This window comes from Cavia porcellus, unplaced genomic scaffold, assembly GCF_034190915.1.
Source record: "Cavia porcellus strain 051 isolate PalLab524CR breed Dunkin Hartley unplaced genomic scaffold, mCavPor4.1 scaffold_11, whole genome shotgun sequence".
NCBI classification, from domain to species: Eukaryota; Metazoa; Chordata; class Mammalia; order Rodentia; family Caviidae; genus Cavia; species Cavia porcellus.
Window position 1 is genome coordinate 49,573,278 of NW_026947494.1, and position 20,609 is coordinate 49,593,886.

Sequence of the window (20,609 nt, forward strand, 5' to 3'; positions counted from 1 at the left end):
ATAGAAAGTGCTGTTTCTGTGTCTTACAAGTGCTGTTTCTGTGCCCTTAGTCATGTTTGGCTATTAAATACTTCAAATTTGGCTAATGCAATACAGGAACTGCATGTTTCAATTTCATTTTAAATAAGTTAAATAATATCTAGCTTGTGACTGCAATATGGGAACAACGTAGGCCTACAGTGACCTCTCTTACCCAGTTTAACCCTTCTCTTGCAGAATGACCTGAGGTCTGTATAGTGAATGTCTCTGATATTCAGTGAGGTCTCCAGCTGATTAGAATTTGAATGTCTCAGCCCAATGCAAACTCCAGAGCTGTTCAGCTTATAGCTCGCCAGGATTCTTTAGCCAGTTGTCCCTCTTGGTCTTGTGAAATCTTACCCAACACACATACAGCTTGATGTTTAGCTAGAATACTCAAGCAGAGTGTATACAGATTTCTAGAACTCTTTCTGGGTACATTCTGGCATTTCCACCCAACATATTCCATGTTTCTCAACCTGTCTAAACAACCATCTCTATCACTGAGACCCCACCCTCCGCTTGGTTTCCCCTGCGCTGTGCAGCAGCCCATGATGTATCTCACACACAGAGCTGGGGTGGCCTAGCGCCTATCCTATTTATTTCCTTTCCTCTCAGAGGTCACATTCCTGCCCCATCTATTGAAAAGTTTAATATGTTTTGCCCCATTTTCTAGCTATTTTATGAAAAAAGTACTAGTTTGGTACTGGTTATTCCATCCTGGCGTGAAACCAGTAGGTTATATTTTACAGACACATCTACCCATTTCAAAGCAGGATGAGTTTGGTACGCTTATCTTAATGGAATGGAATAATGCATTGCTACTTTGAAATATACCTATAGCTTCTTCTTTTGTACTTATACTTACAGAAGACCATCAAGAAGACATATGTTACTTCCAATTTACACTTCTGTAAACTGAGACACAAAGAGGTTAAGTAATATTCCCTGGGTCACACAGCTTGTGAATGGCAAAACTGGGATTTATAAGTTATTCACCTGGCTTCACTCTCCATGTTCTTAACAACATTGAGAAGGTTTCAGAGGATCTAACAATCTTAAGGGAATACATATGAGTAATTGAAGTGTTTATATTTTCGCAGTCACAAATTTTAAAAGATTCATATTTTAAGCCAGTGGTAATGTTTAGCTTACATTAGAAGATTAAAAAATCTGTAATATGTATTAATCTTCCAACCTAGGGAACAAAAAGAAGACACTTCATTTGGTACCACAGTTTTATAAAAGCATAATCATCTTGGACTACATAATCAACAATCTTAAGAAATGTAATACTACTAATGAATTAACTTTATTTCCCTTTTCATATAAAGAAACTAAGACTGAAAACATGAAGTGGCTTCTTTGATGACACACACCTAGAAAAAAGATGGATTTGATATTGTAACACTGCCTAAGAATTATCCATCGGGATGATGATTACAATGTTAGGTTTTACATAAAGAAGTGAAATATTAGAAATGGTAGGGGTAGTTGTTAATAAATCATGGTACAAGTGATAAAATAACATAGAACCATCTTTTTAAAGCTAAAGAAAAATAGTATGTAAGATAGTAAGTGTGTGTTTTCAGTATATAAACTGTGAAGAAACACTATCCTTTTGGTTTGTCCCTACACAAACACTGGAACATATTGTTAATTGATGGTCATATCAAGACAAAAAAATCATTGCTTTTAGTAATTTCCACACTAAAATACTTTAGGACATAGTTTGTCTTTAAGTCTGCAATTCTTACTTTAATTTCAAGTGTTTACAAAACTAGATGTGTGTTGTGTATAATTTCCCTGTTGTTAGCAGGGGTCTGGCTGGTAACAATTAGTTAAAAATATAAATAAAATGATTCTTCTAGGAAAAATTACAGTCTCTATGTTGCTCAACTCAGCAATTTTTAATCCATCATTATGTCAAAATAATTAACTTATTCAGACTGGCTTTTAATTTGCCTAAATAGTTGTTATAAGGGAATGACTTGAAAGAGTAATGTTGAGTAAAAATTATGTGAAGGCAAAAGAACATATCACTGCTTTTTTTTTCCTTTCTTTTTTTTTGTAGTAAACGCAGGGCCTTGCGTGTAACAAGCAGTGCTCCATCACTAAGCTATATACCCCAGTTCTCTATTTCCTGTCACTCCTAAGGCATAAATGTATACTAACTGTATGACCACAAGAGCAGAGGCAAAGTAAATTAGGCAAGCATTGGTACAACTTTGGGTCATGTGACTGATACTAGTTTAAAAAGCAAGCAAGCTCTTTATCAACTTGAGAGTAGCTTTTTGCTACTTCAGACCAGGTAATAGGACAAATTTAACCCGGTGCTGAACCTTAACATTCTTCTCCAAAGATTATGTTCTCATAAAGACCCAGAAACTTGAAGACCATAGAAATACAAAAAACTGGTTTTGTTTACTTCCATTATTTCCATTATTATAATGAAGGATTTCCTTTGTATAAAATAGCTTCCTGTAAGAATTCTATAGAGTGTATGGGAAAGGCAAAGTCTGATTTCTCTACTTTCACCCTCACCTGTAGCTGCTGCCCCAGACATATAACTTCTGAGGTTATTAAGTAAATTACCCAGGGAGAGTTGCTCTGTGTTGTAAAAATTCCAAGAAAAGACATATTTAGGGGGAAATTTCAGTAGATAGGCCACACTTCACATTTAAAACTCAATGTCTGTAACACTATAACCAAAAGAACTTTTCTCCTTTTAACTTCAAATCATTATTTTATGTTATCTTAAATATCAGTACTTACCTTCCTAAGAGACTACACTGTTTGAAATCCACTTTAGAAACAAAAGTTGCATCACCCATTTAGATAGCGAGGTGTTGCCATTTAAGGATCATTTTTTTGACAGCTGAAGCTTAAAAATTATGTGACAAATTGCTTTTCTCAACATTTTAGGATATTAGTTACATTAACATGTTAATTTTCTCAGTCTTTAAGAAAAATCAGGAAATATAGATAAGCAAAAACACACTAAAATGTTTCATTCATTTAAAAATAATCATTAATACAGAACCATTAATAAAGAACATAATTACTATATTTTGATTTTAAGATGCATATCTTTTCAAACATTACTAAAATCAAGAATATGCATGAAGTTTACAGCTTTTTTTAGTGATCTATATGATGATTCTTAAATGTGATCATCTTATATTCATTGAAATCAGTAATAAAAGATTTATTATAATTTTTGGTTTAGCTCTTTCTAGACAGAATAGCTAATCTGAGGAATAGAAGTTGCTTTTAATGAGTTGAGGAAGCATTTCCAACAGCAGTTTCTCTCTGGAACTAGTGTGTAGGGTGTGCTGAACTCGCACTGGAGAGAATAGCCTGATAGTCAGGCTTTAGTTCCTATGAGAACTAAAGAGGGGTGGCAGGCATACCTTTCTAAAATGATTCCAATGTCTCTTTCTTTGCAGTAGAAAAGCAGTCTCGGATGATGGCTTTTAAGGCAGAAAATAGCTGTTAAGCTTAAAAAATCTTTGATGGAGTGACTTAGGCTCTTGTGCTCATGTTAAATAGTTTGTTTTACTTTTTAGGTGGCAAATATTTCTATTCTGTGGTCCTTCAGGCTTTTCTATTTTGTAACATAAAATAGGCATTTTTACAGTAATATAACTTTTTCAAACTTACATACATGTCTATACATTTAAATGCAAAACAAGTAACAAGTATATACTGTGTGTGTGCATGTGCGCATGCGTATTTTGAAATAGGATCTCCTTAAGCAGTTCAGGCTGTCCTTGAACTCATGGTCCTCCTCCTGTCTCAGCCTCCTGAGTGCTGGGATTACATGTGTGCACCACCACGCCCGGCCCTGCCATTTTATTTTTATTGGCTTATTTTCAAAACTTTTAGATTTTTCAATTAGAAATTTAATAATTTTTCCATGTATATCTATTTGCAGGAAATACTAAAGAATGAAGAGTACAGACAACAAATGAAGATAAAAAGCAAAGATTTTTATGAAAAAGAAAAGCTCCTTAGTCAAGAGACCAATGAGGAACTCTTGCCTCCACCAGTTCAGACTCAAATTAAAGGGCACGCCTCTGCTCCATACTTTGGAAAAGAAGAACCCTCCGCAACACCTACCAGCACTGGGAAGACCTTCCAGCCAGGGTCCTGGGTGCCACAAGATGGCAAGAGCCACAATCAGTGAATTGCATTATGGTAAAAACCATTTCATTTGTATAGATAAGACTTTTAACAAATAAAAAGGTGTTTAAAAATGAATTATAGTTATCAAACTTGTAATAGCCCTGTATTGCGTTAAGCTTTAGAGCTCATTTTACTTTGCATAAGAAACATAAGGTTATGAACTACAAAATTCTATATGCATCAGGGCTGGGGATTTAGCTCAGTGGCATAAGCACCTGCCTGGCAAACGCTAGTCTGTGAGTTCAACCTCTGGTACCAAAAAAAAAAAAAAAAAAAAAAAATTATATATGTGTTGACTTAAATTCTACACTTGATTCAGTAGTCACCACTCTGCATATGAATTTGTCTAAAATTGATTTTCCCTCCTTAGTTTACTACTCTGAGAAATGTCATCTAGTTGTGAATGCTTAGTACATGTAGGATAATTAGGATCCTTTAGGAACCACCCATAGATCGAATAAGGGCAATGAGCTTTCCCAAATGGCATATATAAAATAAATAAACAAATAAGACTTTTATTTCCGGAGAACTAGCCATAAAATCCCAGAGAACCAACCAACATATAAATTTGGGCCAGACATGGTGGCATACGCCGATAATCCCAGCACCTAAGAGGCTGAGGCAGATGCAAATTCAAGGCCAGCCTGAACTCCATACCAAGACTGTTTAAAAAAAAAAAAAAGCTTCGATAAGACATGCAAAAAAACTTCACTAATAAAAGTAACTATAAACACTTTGAGGATAATATAGGACAATGTCTAATCGGGTAAAACTATGACTGAAGTTTGAAGAGAGAAATTAAGATTTAGGAGACAATCCGTCTGAAAATCTTAAAGGATGGTAAAGAGAAAAGGAGTAACTGGAGAGTTCCATCAGAATGGAAGTTACTTTGAAGTAGAAAACAATTCTCAAAGAAGAATACAATTCCACCAATAGGCAAGACGCAGGGGTTTGAATACTGTTATAGTCAGAGGTTGTACACAGAGAACAACTAGAATTAGGACATGGAGTTTATTTATTTAAATTTTTTTTTTTTTTGGTCTTTTTCCTTTTACCGGTGCCAGGGACGAATTCACAACTGCCTGCTTGCAAAGCAGGCGCTTATGTCGCTGAGCTAAATCCCCAGCCCCTGTTTATAATATTTTTATAATGGTCAGTGGGAGTTAACACAGGAAAGTGCAAGAAATCTATCCGCAACACCAAAGACATAGATTATTTAGTCAAGAGCCTAAACCCCACAGCAGTGTCCCACATGAGTCCAGATAAAAACCCAGAGCTCAGGAAAATGCTTCCACGAGTCCAACTGGAAATCCAGAGCCCACAAGAAGGACTCACGGATCTTTTACGGATCCGTGCCGGGAAGACCCAAGGGTCAGCGGCGGAAGCCAGAAAGTCTATGCCAGCAGGATAAAGGAGCTGTGCTAGTGGGATGAGGGTTCTATGCTGGAGCCGAGAAGTCACACTCACAACAAAGACCAGGGCTATCCTGAAAGGCACCACAGCTGTCCTCAGCGACACGGAGGGCCCGAGCTCCTCCAATGACAAGCACAGTCAGGTACTTGCCAGGAAGCAGCGTGACAAGTTCATCTTGGAGACCAACAGCACATGTCTTCCCCTCCGGAGCCAGGAAGCAATGCTCGATGTGAGGACCAAAGGTTCTCCAGAAGAACCAACAGCTCAACAGCAACTTGTAGGAGACCCCACAATGCCTCCTTAATGCCTCAACCCTCAACATCTCCCTTCTTCTCCACCTATTTATCCTGGCAACTTTGCTCAGGTGGAGCATCTTCACTCAATGCCATGCTGATATAATCCAGCTGGTGTTAAGTTGACCACCAGTTCTTAATCCATAACAAATACTGAAGAAAACTTCGGACAGATGTCATTGGTTACATACAAAAGTTCTTGTAAAGTGTCTTAATTTTCTGGAAAACACAAGTAAGCTTTTGATGTTACTTTAATATAAAATGTTTGGCATATAATGGTGGTTGACACACAATAGGCATTCAGTATTCCCTAAGTGAGTAAATATTTACCAAATTTTTATGCTCCAATTAAAATGAAATCCTTGCATAAGTATTAACAATGGGTTCTTAAAACATTTGGGTTATAAAAAAAAACATTTGGGTTAGAATTTTTACTTAATATCAGGTAAAAATTATAATTGCATAAGAAATAACTACAGAAAAATAATTGTTTTATATAGCACTTATACTAAAACTAGTAATTGAATGATAAAGTCACAATGATATACTTACTGAATAACAAAAAGGCCCCTAAGTGATAATTCAAGTATTCCAGCAGCCCTGTTAATATCAGGTTAAAAATCTTGTATTGCTACCTCGTTTCAAGGTAATACTGCATTTTACCATAGGGGCAAAAAAGGAACTAGTCACTAAGTAATATAAAAGGAGGTATAATTTGTAGTATAATTGAATTGTGAATTGAGAGTAAGATGTTCTGAAATCCTGAACTGCAAGGAAAATTTGTGAATGTTTTAATACATTGGTGTTTCTACTGCCAAATTCCTATTAGCCTATTAATTACATTCTCACATCTTTCACAAATGTTTGCTATGTAGTTTGCTTTTAAGCATTAGCATAAGGCAAAATTTAATTTTAATTTTTAGTTTTCATTTTAAAATACCTGTTTTATATAAGCAGCAAAAGAAATTCAGCTCACAGTCTTTGTGAGAAATGCTAACAGTAGAATGATGTTATCGGCTCACCATTCAGTAGAGCATGTACTATTTTGAGAGGTGGGAATGAGGTTTGTAATAATCCATCTACTCTTTCCTCCAGACCAGTGCACGTAGTATGACTGATGATGCTGTGACATGGTATTGGAACAGACTTAAATGTCCTGCATAAAAAATTAACTAAAATCTTGGTCTAATTAAGATTTGCCTTTCTAAACAACTTTGTAAAACAGCTTTGAGGTCAGGTACATGCTAAGTAGAATTAAAATATTAAATGTTAGCTTTTCCAACATATGTACTTCATCTGAAAAATAGCTGTCTGCACATTCAAGTTTTCTTATTATGAAGTTAGTTGCCTTTTCAAGACAGATTTCAAACATGTTTAAATTTTTTAGTCTAAAAGTAAAAATATTCATGTTAACTTAATTAAAGAATATCAATGGCTAAGAATGTAGCCCAGTGATAAGCACTGCCCAGCCTACGCAAAAAGCCCCGGCTTCAATCCCCAGCATACAAAGAAAAAGGAGGGGGAAGGAAGAGGGAAGAAAATAAAAACATGCATGTCAAATACTTTCTAGAGCTAAATCCATCTTGGAGTTCTCTGACCGTCATTTATGCATAAAGCATAGTTTTGATTTTTACAATAGCTTGACCACTACACAAACTCTAATGTAATGTAATGTAAAAAATGTTGCTGGCTCCTGGGTTTAATTTAGCCGACTAGCTAGGCTGCAGACATCTGAAGTTAAAAACCAACAAAAATGGAATCATTCTTTCATTCCAACTTTTACTAAAAGATTGTCATTTATGTCTTGATGTAATTAACCCTGAATCAATACAACTACATTAATTTTTTAAAAGTACTATCTCAGTAACTAATATGAATTTATTTAGACCAGGCTTTTTCAAACTGTTTATGTTCTTTGTGTGTGTGGGGGGGGGGGGAGGGACAAAGGAGTCTATGGTAGTCAATTAGTTAAGACTGAGAAATCATGCAGGAAAGAAACATATCCTAGTTCTACTTGTATTTCCAAAAATTTTGGTATCTGAGCATGGAATCTTTTATGTTTGAAGAATGTAGAACTTGTCCTTAAATATTTATTTCACATATAAAGTTGGAGCAATCCTATAATTCAATGCAAACATAAAAGCAACCATTCCTAAATAGGACCAATTTCCTGAGTTAGAACTAGTTAAGATGTAAAGAGCCCCTTGCCACTTTCCTTTACTTCATGTGTAAGGAAGGAAGAGTCGAGGCACTTATTTCAACACTGCGTTTCCAGCTCATAGCTTCCTATTTCCAGTTAGCTTGTGATTGTAAAGAAACTTAAGTTAAAAAAATGCCTTTATAGCATGCCCAGTAGTGTTAATACCATGATGAAGTTTAATACATGGACACTACGGGTCAAAATGTGACACATGTATCTCTCTTCTGGAAATTGTTACAGGGAGCTTAGGATAGCTGTTTCTTTTCTGAATCCAAAATCAGTCATAAAAATGTAACTAGTTTTCAAAATTTAAGATATAACATACATAAGTAGGTAGGCAATTTTTTGATAAAGTATTCTGGATAATAAAAGGGTCTCTTTCAGCAATAGTATTATACAGGGTTACAGTGAGAGATGATGGATTTTTGAAGAATTCCAAACCTCACAGCATTCTATACTTTATATACTCCCACACATACACACAACATAAACATTAGAAAACTTGTGTTATCTCACATGAATAAGCTCAAAAAATGTTGAGAAAAGCTGGATAATAGCTTATGTCAAGCAAATACAAAATTGGCATGTTATGATTGTTACCACAAATACCCTTTTATCATAACCAATTTTTATTGGTTCTGCTTTAGTAACTAAATTATAACTTGTGATTCAATTTATCCTAAAATATAAGCAAACATGTAAATTTTTCCATGAATAGCTTAATCATAACACCCACACGTATTTTACATCGTAATCTGGGTTTTTTTGTTTTTGTGGTACCAGGGATCGAACTCACAACGGCACACTAACCAGACAAGTACTTGAGCCACAGCTACATTCCTGGCCAATAATCCTATTTTTCTTAAAATGGGACCTACAGACCTATGGGGGCTGGTAATTCTACATAAGCAAGTTTTACTTTATAGTTGAATAGTACTCCATGAATATAAAACTACATCTTTTTTATCCATTCCTCAGTTGATGGGCATTTGGGTTGTTTCCAAGATTTGGCTATTACAAATTGTGCTGCTGTAAACATAAGTGCACATATATCACTGTGGTATGTTTTTAATTCTTCTGGGAAAATGCCCAGAAGTGGAACAGCTGGGTAAACTCAACCTCTAAACCTATCTTTTTGAGGATCCTCCACACTGATTTCCACAGTGGTTGCACCAGTCTACACTACCACCAACAGTGGAGAAGAGTTCCTCCCCCCACCCTCAACCTCTCCAGCATTTGTTATTGGCTGATTTCTTGATCTTGGTCATTCTTTCGGAAGTGAGATGGAATCTGTGTTGTTTTAATTTGCATTTTTCTAAATAATCAATAATGCTGAACATTTTTTCACATATTTATTTGCCATTTGTATTTCTTTATCTAAGAAGTATTCATCTTAGATGCCCATTTTTGGATTGGGTCTTTGAATTTTGGGGGTCTGATTTTTTTAATTCTTTATATGTTCTAGATAGGAGTCCTCTGTCTGAGGAACAGTTGGCTATTTCCCAATTCATGGGTTTTCTTTTCACTCTGCTGGAGATTTCTTCTGACATGCAAAAACTTGGCAAGTTTTAATTTAAACAATAATACAAAAGCATATTCTACATCACCTGAATAACCAACTCGCAACTAAAAGTTCAATTATTTGAGTCTAGAGTTGCAATGTTAACCACACTGGCATCAGGTAGGAACTCAAAACCTAAAAATAGCAGAAAGTATTGTTCAAACTGATCTGTAAACATTCCCAGGAGTCCTTAAGTTCACAAGTTTAAGAAACACTTTCCCAGACTTCTAGAATCAAGTTTAGCTATAACTGAAATTCATCTTTTTTCATAACCTTTTGAAAAGTCTAATTTACACAACGTATCTATTTTCCCCTCAAAAAGACAAAAACTCAGACCTCTTCTAAAAAGTATCAAATTTATTTGTTTCATTCTTAGAGCTGTTGGATAATCACTGTAACTTAAAATTCATCATGAGAGGTGCAGAAAACAAACTATTAAATGCTATAGTAAATAAAATTACTAGATCATGCATTTAGAAAAGCTATGTTTAATAGTCAAAAGTTCTAGTTATACTATTTAGTCAAAAGATTTTATAGTTTGGACCTAACTAGAGCACATCCTTATTTTGAAATAATTTACCCTACAATTACTATTATCTCCAACCAAATGTTCCTAATTTTAAGCCTTTACCATTTATGAAGTATGACTTAAGTGTTAGCTCTTTAAAAGCTCCTTAAAAAAATAGTTAATCTTCATCTGAACCTATTTGACCAATAATACATCATTATAAGTAAAACAAAGAATGGAATAAAAAGTGTTACCTATATAATGAGCAAATTATCTGATAAAACATTTTAACTATTTCACAGTTTTAGCACAAGAAAAAACTGCTTCCAAGGTATTACAGTATTTGGCATTTTTACTGCAAGGTTTAAATCATAGCATTACTCAACAACTCATCTCTAAGAAAGTGGCAGTGTTTGTAAGTACAAAAATTATTACATCCAGTAGGTGATACTGTACATAATCAAAATAAGACAGTTTTTTTAAAAAATTAGGTTTTAAAAAATGCAGAATGTCTTAATAATTACCAGTTTTCTCAAAGGCTAAAATCAGAAAAATACAGAATAGATGTATTTGTTGATTAGTATTACTTTGCTTTGGAAAAGCCAGAAGTAATTCAAAAAAATAAGCAATGATTTTAAAAAATGTGATTAATATACTGTCTCTTTTAAGCCTAAGCAAACTTTCACTTCAAAAACAAGTTTGACTTTAACATTTTAAAAAGTACAGGATTGTTTTAAACCACTATTTGAATAGAGTTCATAATGTAAAGCCATTAGTTTCCACAGGATATTTATATTGCAGAACATAGGTAAAAAAATGGCAAATGATTAAATCAACAATAAAAAATTTATACAAGTTGAATATTCCTTTTCTGAAATGCCTGGAACTAGAAATGTTTTAGTTGTTTTCAGATTTTGGAATATTTGCATATACACGGTGCAACATCTTGAAGAAATTCATGTTCCTATAATCTGGAAGAAAGTGTATTATGTTACATTTGTATTTTGACTGAGACCCATCAGAGGTTAGCTATGGAATTTTCCACTTGTGGCATCACATCTGTGCATACAAGTTTTGGATTTTAGAGTATCCTGGGATAGGCATCAGTGATATGTTCAAACAGTATAATCATTACAAATCTGTAATAATTACAATGGTCACCAACAAACATCTATGCCCAAGCCTAAAAGTCACTACAGTATTCAGGTCAGATTCCAGAATAATTCTTCTATATGGATAGTAATAACTTCCATGAAATCCAAAGAAACCTTATAGGGTCTTTCCAAAGCTGCAAAATTTCCCAAATGACCTTTTTTCTGCTGGCAGGGCCTGTTCATCTGTTCAGTCTTTTTTCAGTCGTTTAGCTTTTGCAATATTTTCTTGACGTTTTTGTTTCTTCTTTTGCTCCTTCTCCCGGGCTTCAATCATCTTGGCCAATTTCCAGGACAAGATGGCGCTTGCTAGGAACAGTGGAGTCAGGGCCAAAATGACTGTTGTGAGGAAACCATATGGGTCCTTTGCAGCCCATTCCACAACATATTCAGCCCAAGCCTTTACATCAAACATCTCTGTAGCAGTCTTACGAAAACTGGGTTGGGAAAGGGAAAAAAAAAAAAAATTATATGGATAATCAAATTATGAAAAAGTTTTGTCATATACCAGTTAACTCAGGATTACATTATCACTCAGTGGCTTTTAATTAATTAGTACTATTTTAATAAAGGCTAGTATCTCCATTAAGGAAAAAAATAATTCAACTAAGACAACAGAATAGTGACTTAAAAGATGTTAATTTACAGAAGATAAAAGTAAAATCCATTTAGATTCTATCATAAGGATTATGCAGGTTTTCTACAGACAAGACCTCAAAGAACCTTGGGTTTCACACAATCCTGTTGTGTCATTTGTTGCTTTATCCTATTACTGAATACTAATTAACAAAAGTAAAAGATTCAAGTTTCAAAAAGATAAGCTACAGATCATGAGAAATGCTCTCAGAGAAGTGGGAGAGAATACTAATTAACAAAAGTAAAAATCAGATTTCAAGTTTCAAAAGGATAAGCTACAGATCATGAGAAATGCTCTCAGAGAAGCGGGAGAAGATACGTGGCCTATTTCCAGTAATGAAAGTGTGGGGAAGTGACCTATGAGGATGTCTGTCTTTACACACCAGAGGTATAAATAAAAAGTAATGTTACTGTATGCCCTTTAAGTTTTGAGGACCATATTGAAATGTAATTTTAATAAACAAAAAGAATCAGCCATTACAAGTACCATGAATTTTGCTCTTTGAGCTACAAGAAGGCCATCTTGAAAATAAGAATCTTGTAGACTTCAGTGACATTTCCTTTTGGCCAAAAGGCTTCCTTACCTTTCATGTTTGTGCCAACCTCCATTCAAAAGATTAAGAATTCTTGGGTAAGGAGTGCATGTCGATACAACCCCTTAAAATTTCAGCTGGGGTTTAAAAACAAACAAACAAACATCTACCTTATGCTTGACCAGCAATCTCTTTGTCCTGGGAGCCAGTCAACTTCAGATGACCCCTGGTTGTCAGTCGTCCTCTTTGGTTTTAATGGACTCTCTTGAGAAGATTAAATTCTATGTAGTGAATGAGTGGAAAAGGATAAAAAGATAATTCACAACTTTGAGGATAACAAATTCTAAATAGGAAATTTCTAAATTCTGTATGTGGAATCTATAAATGACATGGAAAATTGCCTGTCAATTATAAGCTTCTAATTCCTATTTCCTTCTAATTTGAGTTTACTCCAGTTGCAAGTGCCCTGTAAGAAAATATTAATTATTGAAAGGTATTTTACTAAATTACCTATTTCAATAATAAATTTTTGAGATTCACTGACATAAAAAAGACGTGGTGACTCAACCCATAAATTCCTAGAGCATGTAATTTTCTATACTAAAAAAAGCTGGCATTCATTCATGTATTTATTGGATTAGGTACGTCTTTGTAAAATCAAATACTTTATGAAGGTTTGTCCATTTAAAAATTCCTATCCTTGTTAGGAAAATCAGAAGGGATAACCAAAACAAATCATAAATTATCTACAATCTCATCACCGCAAGAAAACTATCACTGGTTTTTAACTCCATTTTTTCAGGTCCTTCACATTTTAAAAAAAAAAGCTCAGCTTTCAACTGAAGGCAGACACATCTAAATGTCTAAGACGCTAAACAACTTAGGCTGGGACTGCAGAACGCTTCCGTGTTCTGGAACCTGGTAACGCTGAGATTGATCCCTCTTCTCCTGCTCAGTATGAACTAATGCAATTTTTAGAAACAAGCAAAACAACTGTACAAAAAAAAAAAAAAAAAGCGGGAGCGAAGGACCTGGTTTATTCCAAAGTTTCAACCACTGCTACAAAGAATTACAGTCTACACTCCCCACGTCCGTTTTGAACCCAGACTCCCTTGCCTCCCATACTTTAGCGAATAAATACTGCTCTTTCGCCCCAAAATGTCGCCAGCCCTCCGAGAAGGCTAAAGCAGCCGGAGATAGCACTGGACGGGCAACTGCTTGGTCCTTGATCTTCCCTACTTTCTACATTCCCATCCCACCCCACGCCACATCCCTTGCCCAAACAGAGCAACCAGCGCAGAAGCCACATTCGCCCTTGCTCCTCGGGCCCGCAAGCTCAGCCCTGGCCGCCACGAGCGGGGCAGAACTCCCAGAGTAGTGACGGCCCACCACAGCTGCGCCTCACGCCCGGCAGCCCCCCGACATCGCGCCCACGGGCTCCCACTCCCAGTCCTAACTCACCGCCACGCCGGAAGCAGGAAGCCGGAAGTCGCAGTCCTCTCGCCCCGCCTACAAGCCGGCCAGCTGCGACCCCGGCGTGAGGAAGTCGCGGGGCCAGTTTCCGGCTGCGCTGCTGCCGGGTGGGTCCCGGCACCTCGGCCCCGGGGGAACAGGGCAGTGGGGCGGGCGGCGCAGAGGCTTCCGGGGAGCGGCAGGTGACCGCGCGGAGCGGGCGGCTGCGCGGGCTCTGGGCTGGAGTCCGCGGCCCGCGCCTCCTTTGCGGACTGAGGGGTGGCGAGGGGGCTGGGGCGGCTGAAGCTGCTCGGAGCTCCGTCCTCGCCCGGAGTGAGGGGAGCTGCACCCCCTGCCCCGCTGGCTGAAGCCGGGCGTCGGCGGAGGTCTGGCGGGCTTTGGGCAGGGTAATGGCCCCACAGTGTTCCACCCGAAGTGAGGGTGAGGGTGGCAGAAGGACTCCTGAGCATTCTGGCAAGCTCACCCTGGTTCCCACCCCACCTCATTTGTCTCCGGTAATTGGATCATAGTTAAATCCTGCGTGGAAGGGCGAGACAACGGCTGAACCGGATGGATCCACTGAACCTAGTTACTAAGGGAAAATTATGCCGTTCTGTGGGGAAGGTTTTTTTTGTTGTTTATTTTTAATTTAAGAACCTAATTCATTTCACAAAAGAATGATCGATACTTGTCCAAAGTAAACTTGATAAATAATTAAACTGGCAGGCAATGGAGTTCCCACAGAGGTACTTGTTCTTTCAGTACACAAAGGGACGCAAAAGTCAACAAACAGGGTGAGTGAATAGTGTTTTATAGTCTGTAAGAACTGAAAGATTAGTTCTAGTTTGGTTGGTGCTCAAATTTTGTGATTGCTTACACTGAACTGCTTGCTCTGTTTGACAGCCTCTGACACATGTTGCAAAACTTCTTCACTGTTGTGTGCCAAATAAAGCTGGTTTTTAATTCTGAAAGACTGTAGAGTGTTCTCTTTGTGGAGCAAGCTGCAACATGTATGGCTAGGTATAACAACTGTAACTATTATTTACAAAGGAACAGTCTTTGGCAGGTATCAAACTATCATTGGACATATGTTAATGTTTGTTGTATTACCAACAGTTGTTTTCTTACCCATTCTTGTTTGAAGATCCAGGTGATGGTTTAGCCCTACCCAGTATCCATAATAGCCGGAAAGGCAGAACCAGTCACTAGACCGCGTCGCTGAAAATTTTACTTGGTAGAGTAAACTGATTTCTTAAAACTTGCCCAAACTAGAGCCTGGGATTTTGCTCAGCGGGATAAGCGCCTGCCTTACAAGTGTGTGGTCGTGAGTTTGATCCCTGGTACCTAAAATAAAATAAAAATGAAGGAAATTAAAAAAAAAAAAAAAACCTGCCCAAACTGACTCCAGGATTGGGTCAGAATCTTATTATTTTTATGTCCTTCCCTTCAGAGGCCAGTGTGTAGACTTTTTCTTTGACTCTTGAATAGACTTGCTCCCTCCTAATAGGTAGTTTCTCTGCAGTATCTCTGATTAAAGGCATAAAGGAAGAATACTTACCTAGCTCATTGGCTAGAATCTAATAGACCATGTCTTAATGGTCTAATTCTACTGATCTTTTCAGGGTAGGTGGCAAGCTCAGGAGTAGTTTACCAGTTGTCATGGCCTAGCTCCCTATTGCAGTTTAGACTGCCTTAACGGTGTTAAGATCGGTTGTGGAACTGCGGACCCCATTCTACACTGAGGAGCCTGAGCTTGTGAGTCTCAATACTAATCACTGTATACAGCACTGATAATATTAGGAGCCTGTTCCCTCTTCTCTATGTAAAAAGGAGGCTAGGTGACATCTCTGTTGTCCTTTCATCATTAAAAATCTGTAAAGTAGACTAATTGAACCGTTTTTCTGACTGAAACTTCATAAGCAGCAGTATAGTAAGGTTCGTTTAGTAGGAACATCATTGGCAGATTTCTTAAAGTCTTAGTTATTCGAGGATTGGGGATTTAACTCAGCGGTGTAAGCGCCTGCCTGGCAGGCCTGAGATTGTGAGTTTGATCCCTGATACTAAAAAAAAAAAAAAAGTTACTTATTCAAAAAGATCCTTAACCTAGTTTTTATTCTCTCAAATGTCTTTCAGAATACCATTTTTAAATAACAAGTTATGCTTTATTTTTAAATGTTATGCAAATTTGATCAAATTAATTAAATCTTACACTATTAAATGAGTTCTGCCTTTGCAGAAGAGTAACCTGAGTATCGGCAACCACTTTGAAGGCAATAAGATTCACTATGAAGCCCATTATGGTTTGACTATTACCTTCTTTTGAAGTCCTGTAAGGTCTCCAATGTTTAGGTTTTATTGGTTTTGTTCTATACTGTTTTGTTCAATTATGTTATACCTGATGATACAGGCAACTCTTTTTAAGATAGCAAGAGGCATAATGGGGGGCTGGGGATTTAGCTCAGCGGCATAAGCGCCTGCCTTGCAAGCAGGCAGTCATGAGTTCGATCCCTGGTACCGAAAAAAGACCAGAAAAAAAAAAAAAAAGAGGCATAATGATAACCACTGTTGATCACCTGATACTCTGTTTTTACATCAAGTACTATGTCCTTCCTTCTGCTCTGACTCCGTTTTGTCACATTCTCTTTAAAAAAAAAAAAGTAATAAGAACTGTGGGAGTAATAAAATTCAAAATGTGTAATTGTTATTGTAAAAAAGGGGAAAAGAAAGTGATCTAAAGGATATAACTGCATGTATATTTAAGTGTGTAAGATAAAAAACCATATGACTAAGTTTTTTGAATCACTGAACAGAACTGTTTGCAATCTCACTGTTTGAATGTCCACTTTATATGCTTTAATCTTGCATTTTGAGCAACTCTAAGATGACAGTATGTAATCTATTAACTAGTGTTTTCTTACTGTATATTTTTTTCTTGAAATTCTGTATTACTTGTACCCTTTTACTGTTTTGTTTTCTCTTAAAAAAAAAGTATAGTTTATCACACTGCCAGTCTGATTAGCACACATGTACTGAATTGCAATTATGTTTTATAAATGGAGCCTTATAAATTCTGAGTTTTTTGCACTTGAGGTAAAGCCTGGCAATTTTTTTTTCTTTTTGTATTGGGTATCGAACTCACCACCTCATGCTTGTTGGGCAAGTACTGTGCTGCTGAGCTATTATCCCTGGCCCCAAGTCTGGCAACCTTGAACCATTTGTTTTAAAATTCTCTTTCATTGGTAGATACAGATACAGATAGATTCTTCTTGAATCCATATCAGAGTTGTGTATAAGTGAAATCTGAATAAATTACTATTATAATAATTATTACTTTAGATTGAAAGATCTTTCACCTGTACATCTGTCTCTTTCCCTGCAGTAACTCGCGTATTTGACTTATTTTGATGAAATTGGTTTCTTGCCTTAGTTTTAGTTCATGAATTTTTTCTCCCATTCAAACACAATAGAAGAACATTTATTAGTAAGCATATTTATATAACTTTAAGAAGTAATCAGGTTTTAATGATATTTGAAAAGCCATATAAAGAATTTTATAAATGCAATTTATTGAGTCCTTACTATGTACAACTTACTGTACTGGGTGCTTCTCATTTATTATCATTAACCCTGATGCTATACAACCTTACAGAATTACATTCTTAGACCCATTTTACAGATAAGGAACTAGAGACTTAAAAAGTACATCAAGATTCTAAAGAAATTTCACTAAAAACCCTGCTTTTAATGTTCAAAGACCTGGCAAACATCAATTTTGTAAAATGAAAATACTTTTTTGACTCATATATAGTTACCTCAGTACAAATCCCTCTGTACTTCAAAATTGCCTATTGCCCAGGTGGTGGCAGTATGCCTCAAAGAGCTAGTCTGCCGGGAGGGTTTCCCAGCCATGCTAACTGTTTTGTGTCTCTGTCCCACATATGTGACCTATCCACTTCTCCACTGGCCCTTTTCCTATTACAGTGGTGCATCCTGTTATTCTTGTCTTCTGAGAGGGTCACACTGCCTTCAGCCAGTTTCACTGTGAAGTGTTTACCAGACTCTTCTAGAAAACTCAGTCCTATCCAATAAGAAAATGATTTTTTATTTATTATTTGTAACCATTATTAAATTTTATTTGTTAGAAACACCTAAACTCTTTCAGGATGTACTAGGAAATACTTGTCTGAATTAGAAGGTGTACTTTATATTTCTATGTATTAATGGATACATTAAATTTATAATTAAGGGAGTAATGAAAAGCTTTTAAAAGAATTTCAAAATGAAAAGAGGACTTAGTAGGAAATAGTACAAAGTTATATAATTCAGAAGAACTGTATATCAGAATAACTGTATATAGCAGAATAACTTGTTAAACCTTTGGTCAAAAATCGGTTGGGCTGGGGATTTAGCTCAGCAGCATAAGCACCTGCCCTGCAAGTAGGGGGTCGTGAGTTCGATCCCCGGTACCAGAAAAAAAAAAGAAAAAAAATTGTTTGGCATATTCTTTTCATGTCTTTGTAAGGCTGCTGCCTTTCTAAAGGTTTCAGATTAAGTGCTGGTCTTCTCACTAGACTTCCCAACCCTATCACTATTTTTCCCTCAGCAATTACTTGTTTACTGGCTTATTGTCTTTTTTTCCACTAGAATTTAAGATTGGTTATCTCAATAAGTGGAACATTGTTTTAGATAATTCACCTCAAGATAGCACACTGTTCATTACCAATGAAACTGTTCTTGTTTGAAAAGTCATGAAATAACTTAGATCCTGGATATTTGCAAAACTCATATTAAAGTACAAACTCTTGTAAGATATTTTGAAAGGGCTCAGAAATATCCCAGAGGAAAAAAGTCCGAAATTCAATTAGATGTTAGGTGAAATCTTTAAATAGGTTATCTTGTTAATGAAAGAAGTCTAGTTACTTTCCAAGTATGTAAAATTACTTAGAGGAAAATAGTGATTCACCAGCCTCATTGATAAGATAAAAGGAATTAGTCCTAGACTGTAGGTGCTAAGATTTAAGATAAGATAAGAGCAAGCAGGACTAAAGATCTAAATAGAGATCTTTGAAAATGGGATAGGACTGTATGTGTAGATTAGATGTGCATGAAGGTATTTTCTAGCCTTTGATTCCCAGTGCAGATTGCAGGGGAACTACTTGAATTAGAAAGCAGGTGCCTTTTGGTAATGAGTCCTTGTTGCCCAAGTCTCTTTCTATATATTTTAATGCAAATTCCATGGGGTTTTTTTAAGCTCAATTATTACATAATTTCATAATATTGCAAGTTGGGCGTCTGCTTTTTTCAACACTGAAACTATTTACAGTGCTTCATCTCCAGAATGCACTGTTCTGTACTGTATTATTTTCCCTTTTTTGTCTGTTTTTTTTTTATTTTAAAGGGGTTAAAATTAAACACAACAAAACAGAACAAAATAGGACATAAGAAAGCAATGTAAGAGATACAAATTTCAAAGCTAGACGACCTGAGATCTTCACTGTCTGTCTATATTGCCTCATATTTTCTTCCATATAGTTGTCCATGTCTTCACATACAGAGAATTCATACAAAACAACACAGTGTAAAACTGATCCGAACAGAATGAGGAAGGCATTACCAGACAACAGGGAAGACACCAATGGCTGTTGTAGAGTCTCTCATTCGCTTCAAAATAGTTGTCCATACTTTCATGTATATTGAAGTTCAACAAAACAGGCAGGAGGAAAGGGTTGTCTGGTTTCTCAGTGCTCCAGGTTCCAGCATGGCTCAAGTCCCATTAAGCACTAGTGGCTCCCGCCCTGGGCCGCCAGAGCCTTCCATACTCACAGCCACTCATGGTGGAGGCAGAGGCTGCTTTAAGCTGTTTCTTTCTAGTGAATTGACCATTCCACTGCCCAAGTTCTGAAATGGCCAACAGACCATAGAAAGACATCTCTTTAGGCTACTGCTTGAAACCAACAGTGTCAGGAAGCTGCCAGCCTTGATTCAGGGCCAGCTTATTTTCCATAATAGTTTTTTTTTTTAAGTAGGGCTGCAACAAACAGATTCCCTTTGGGTAGAGGGTACCCTTTTGGGTAAATAAAATGGTCTGATTCTCTGAAGCTGTGGATTGCTGTCCTGTGAAAGTCATAATAGATGCTAAAACTATATTTATTTGATATTACCAAGTCATCATCTTCTGTGTCATCCAATGCCGTCTACACAGATTCTCATGTAAGACGTTTTAGAATGTGATACTACTGAAAATTTGACTACTGCTTTTATCTTTGATTGACTGTCAAGAAGCTCAGGAGCCAAATTGGAAATGCTTGTGTAGTATCCATTCTCACCTGCATAATTTTTTAATGAGGCTCAAACCCAGATTTCACATATGCTATGCTGAGCTATACCCTATACCCTGAATTTATTTTTAAATATATTTTTCCTAGAACAGATAGCCTATATTATTATTGTGTTTTGTCCATGTAGGAAGACACTTAAGTCCTTTGTGAAATAAGGTATAGGCTTGCCTATAGAATTAGAAATGTAGAATTTTACAGAATCTCTTGATATCTAAAAGTTATTATTGACTAGTAAAGTTCCTCCACTGATCCTAATTTTTATTTTAAAATCTCTTAACCATCCAGAACCATTGGTTCTCATTCAAAACTAGGGAATAT

At 36.4% G+C, this 20,609-nt stretch overlaps 2 protein-coding genes and 1 non-coding gene across 8 annotated transcripts in view; 1 reads left to right on the forward strand and 2 right to left on the reverse strand.

Annotated features, from left to right (window-relative positions):
• Ndufaf2 (NADH:ubiquinone oxidoreductase complex assembly factor 2) overlaps nt 1-4,281 on the forward strand; it is a 200,387-nt gene extending 196,106 nt beyond the window's left edge. For all 4 annotated transcript variants that reach the window (XM_063258214.1, XM_063258216.1, XM_063258215.1 and 1 more), the window contains one exon: nt 3,956-4,281. In XM_063258214.1, coding sequence (XP_063114284.1) covers nt 3,956-4,207 — 252 coding nt within the window. In that variant the 3' untranslated portion in view covers nt 4,208-4,281. The remainder of the gene's footprint in view (nt 1-3,955) is intronic.
• A 5,729-nt stretch (nt 4,282-10,010) lies between these two features.
• Nucleotides 10,011-14,671, reverse strand: Smim15 (small integral membrane protein 15). 3 transcript variants are annotated; one of them, XM_063258219.1, is made up of 3 exons: nt 13,963-14,603; nt 12,672-12,782; nt 10,011-11,769 (listed from the first exon to the last, which is right to left on the reverse strand). In XM_063258219.1, the coding sequence occupies exon 3, from the start codon at nt 11,745-11,747 to the stop codon at nt 11,523-11,525; it is 225 nt and encodes a 74-aa protein (XP_063114289.1). In that variant the 5' UTR covers nt 11,748-11,769; nt 12,672-12,782; nt 13,963-14,603; the 3' UTR covers nt 10,011-11,522. The 3 variants fall into 3 exon arrangements, with proteins under 3 accessions (XP_063114289.1, XP_005000373.1, XP_063114288.1); XM_005000316.4 differs by lacking the exon at nt 13,963-14,603 and adding an exon at nt 13,627-13,944; XM_063258218.1 differs by lacking the exon at nt 10,011-11,769 and having other exon boundaries at nt 12,674-12,782; nt 13,963-14,671.
• A 5,137-nt stretch (nt 14,672-19,808) lies between these two features.
• On the reverse strand, nt 19,809-19,945 carry LOC111754816 (small nucleolar RNA SNORA2/SNORA34 family). The gene has a single exon (XR_002789486.1). It is a non-coding gene; the product is annotated as a small nucleolar RNA SNORA2/SNORA34 family (small nucleolar RNA).
• Between the last annotated feature and the right edge of the window lie 664 nt (nt 19,946-20,609).

Coding starts and splice junctions, on each gene's coding strand:
- Smim15 (XM_063258218.1), bottom strand. CDS start 14,459: ATGAGGTGGGGTGGGAACCAGGGTGAGCTTGCCAGAATGCTCAGGAGT.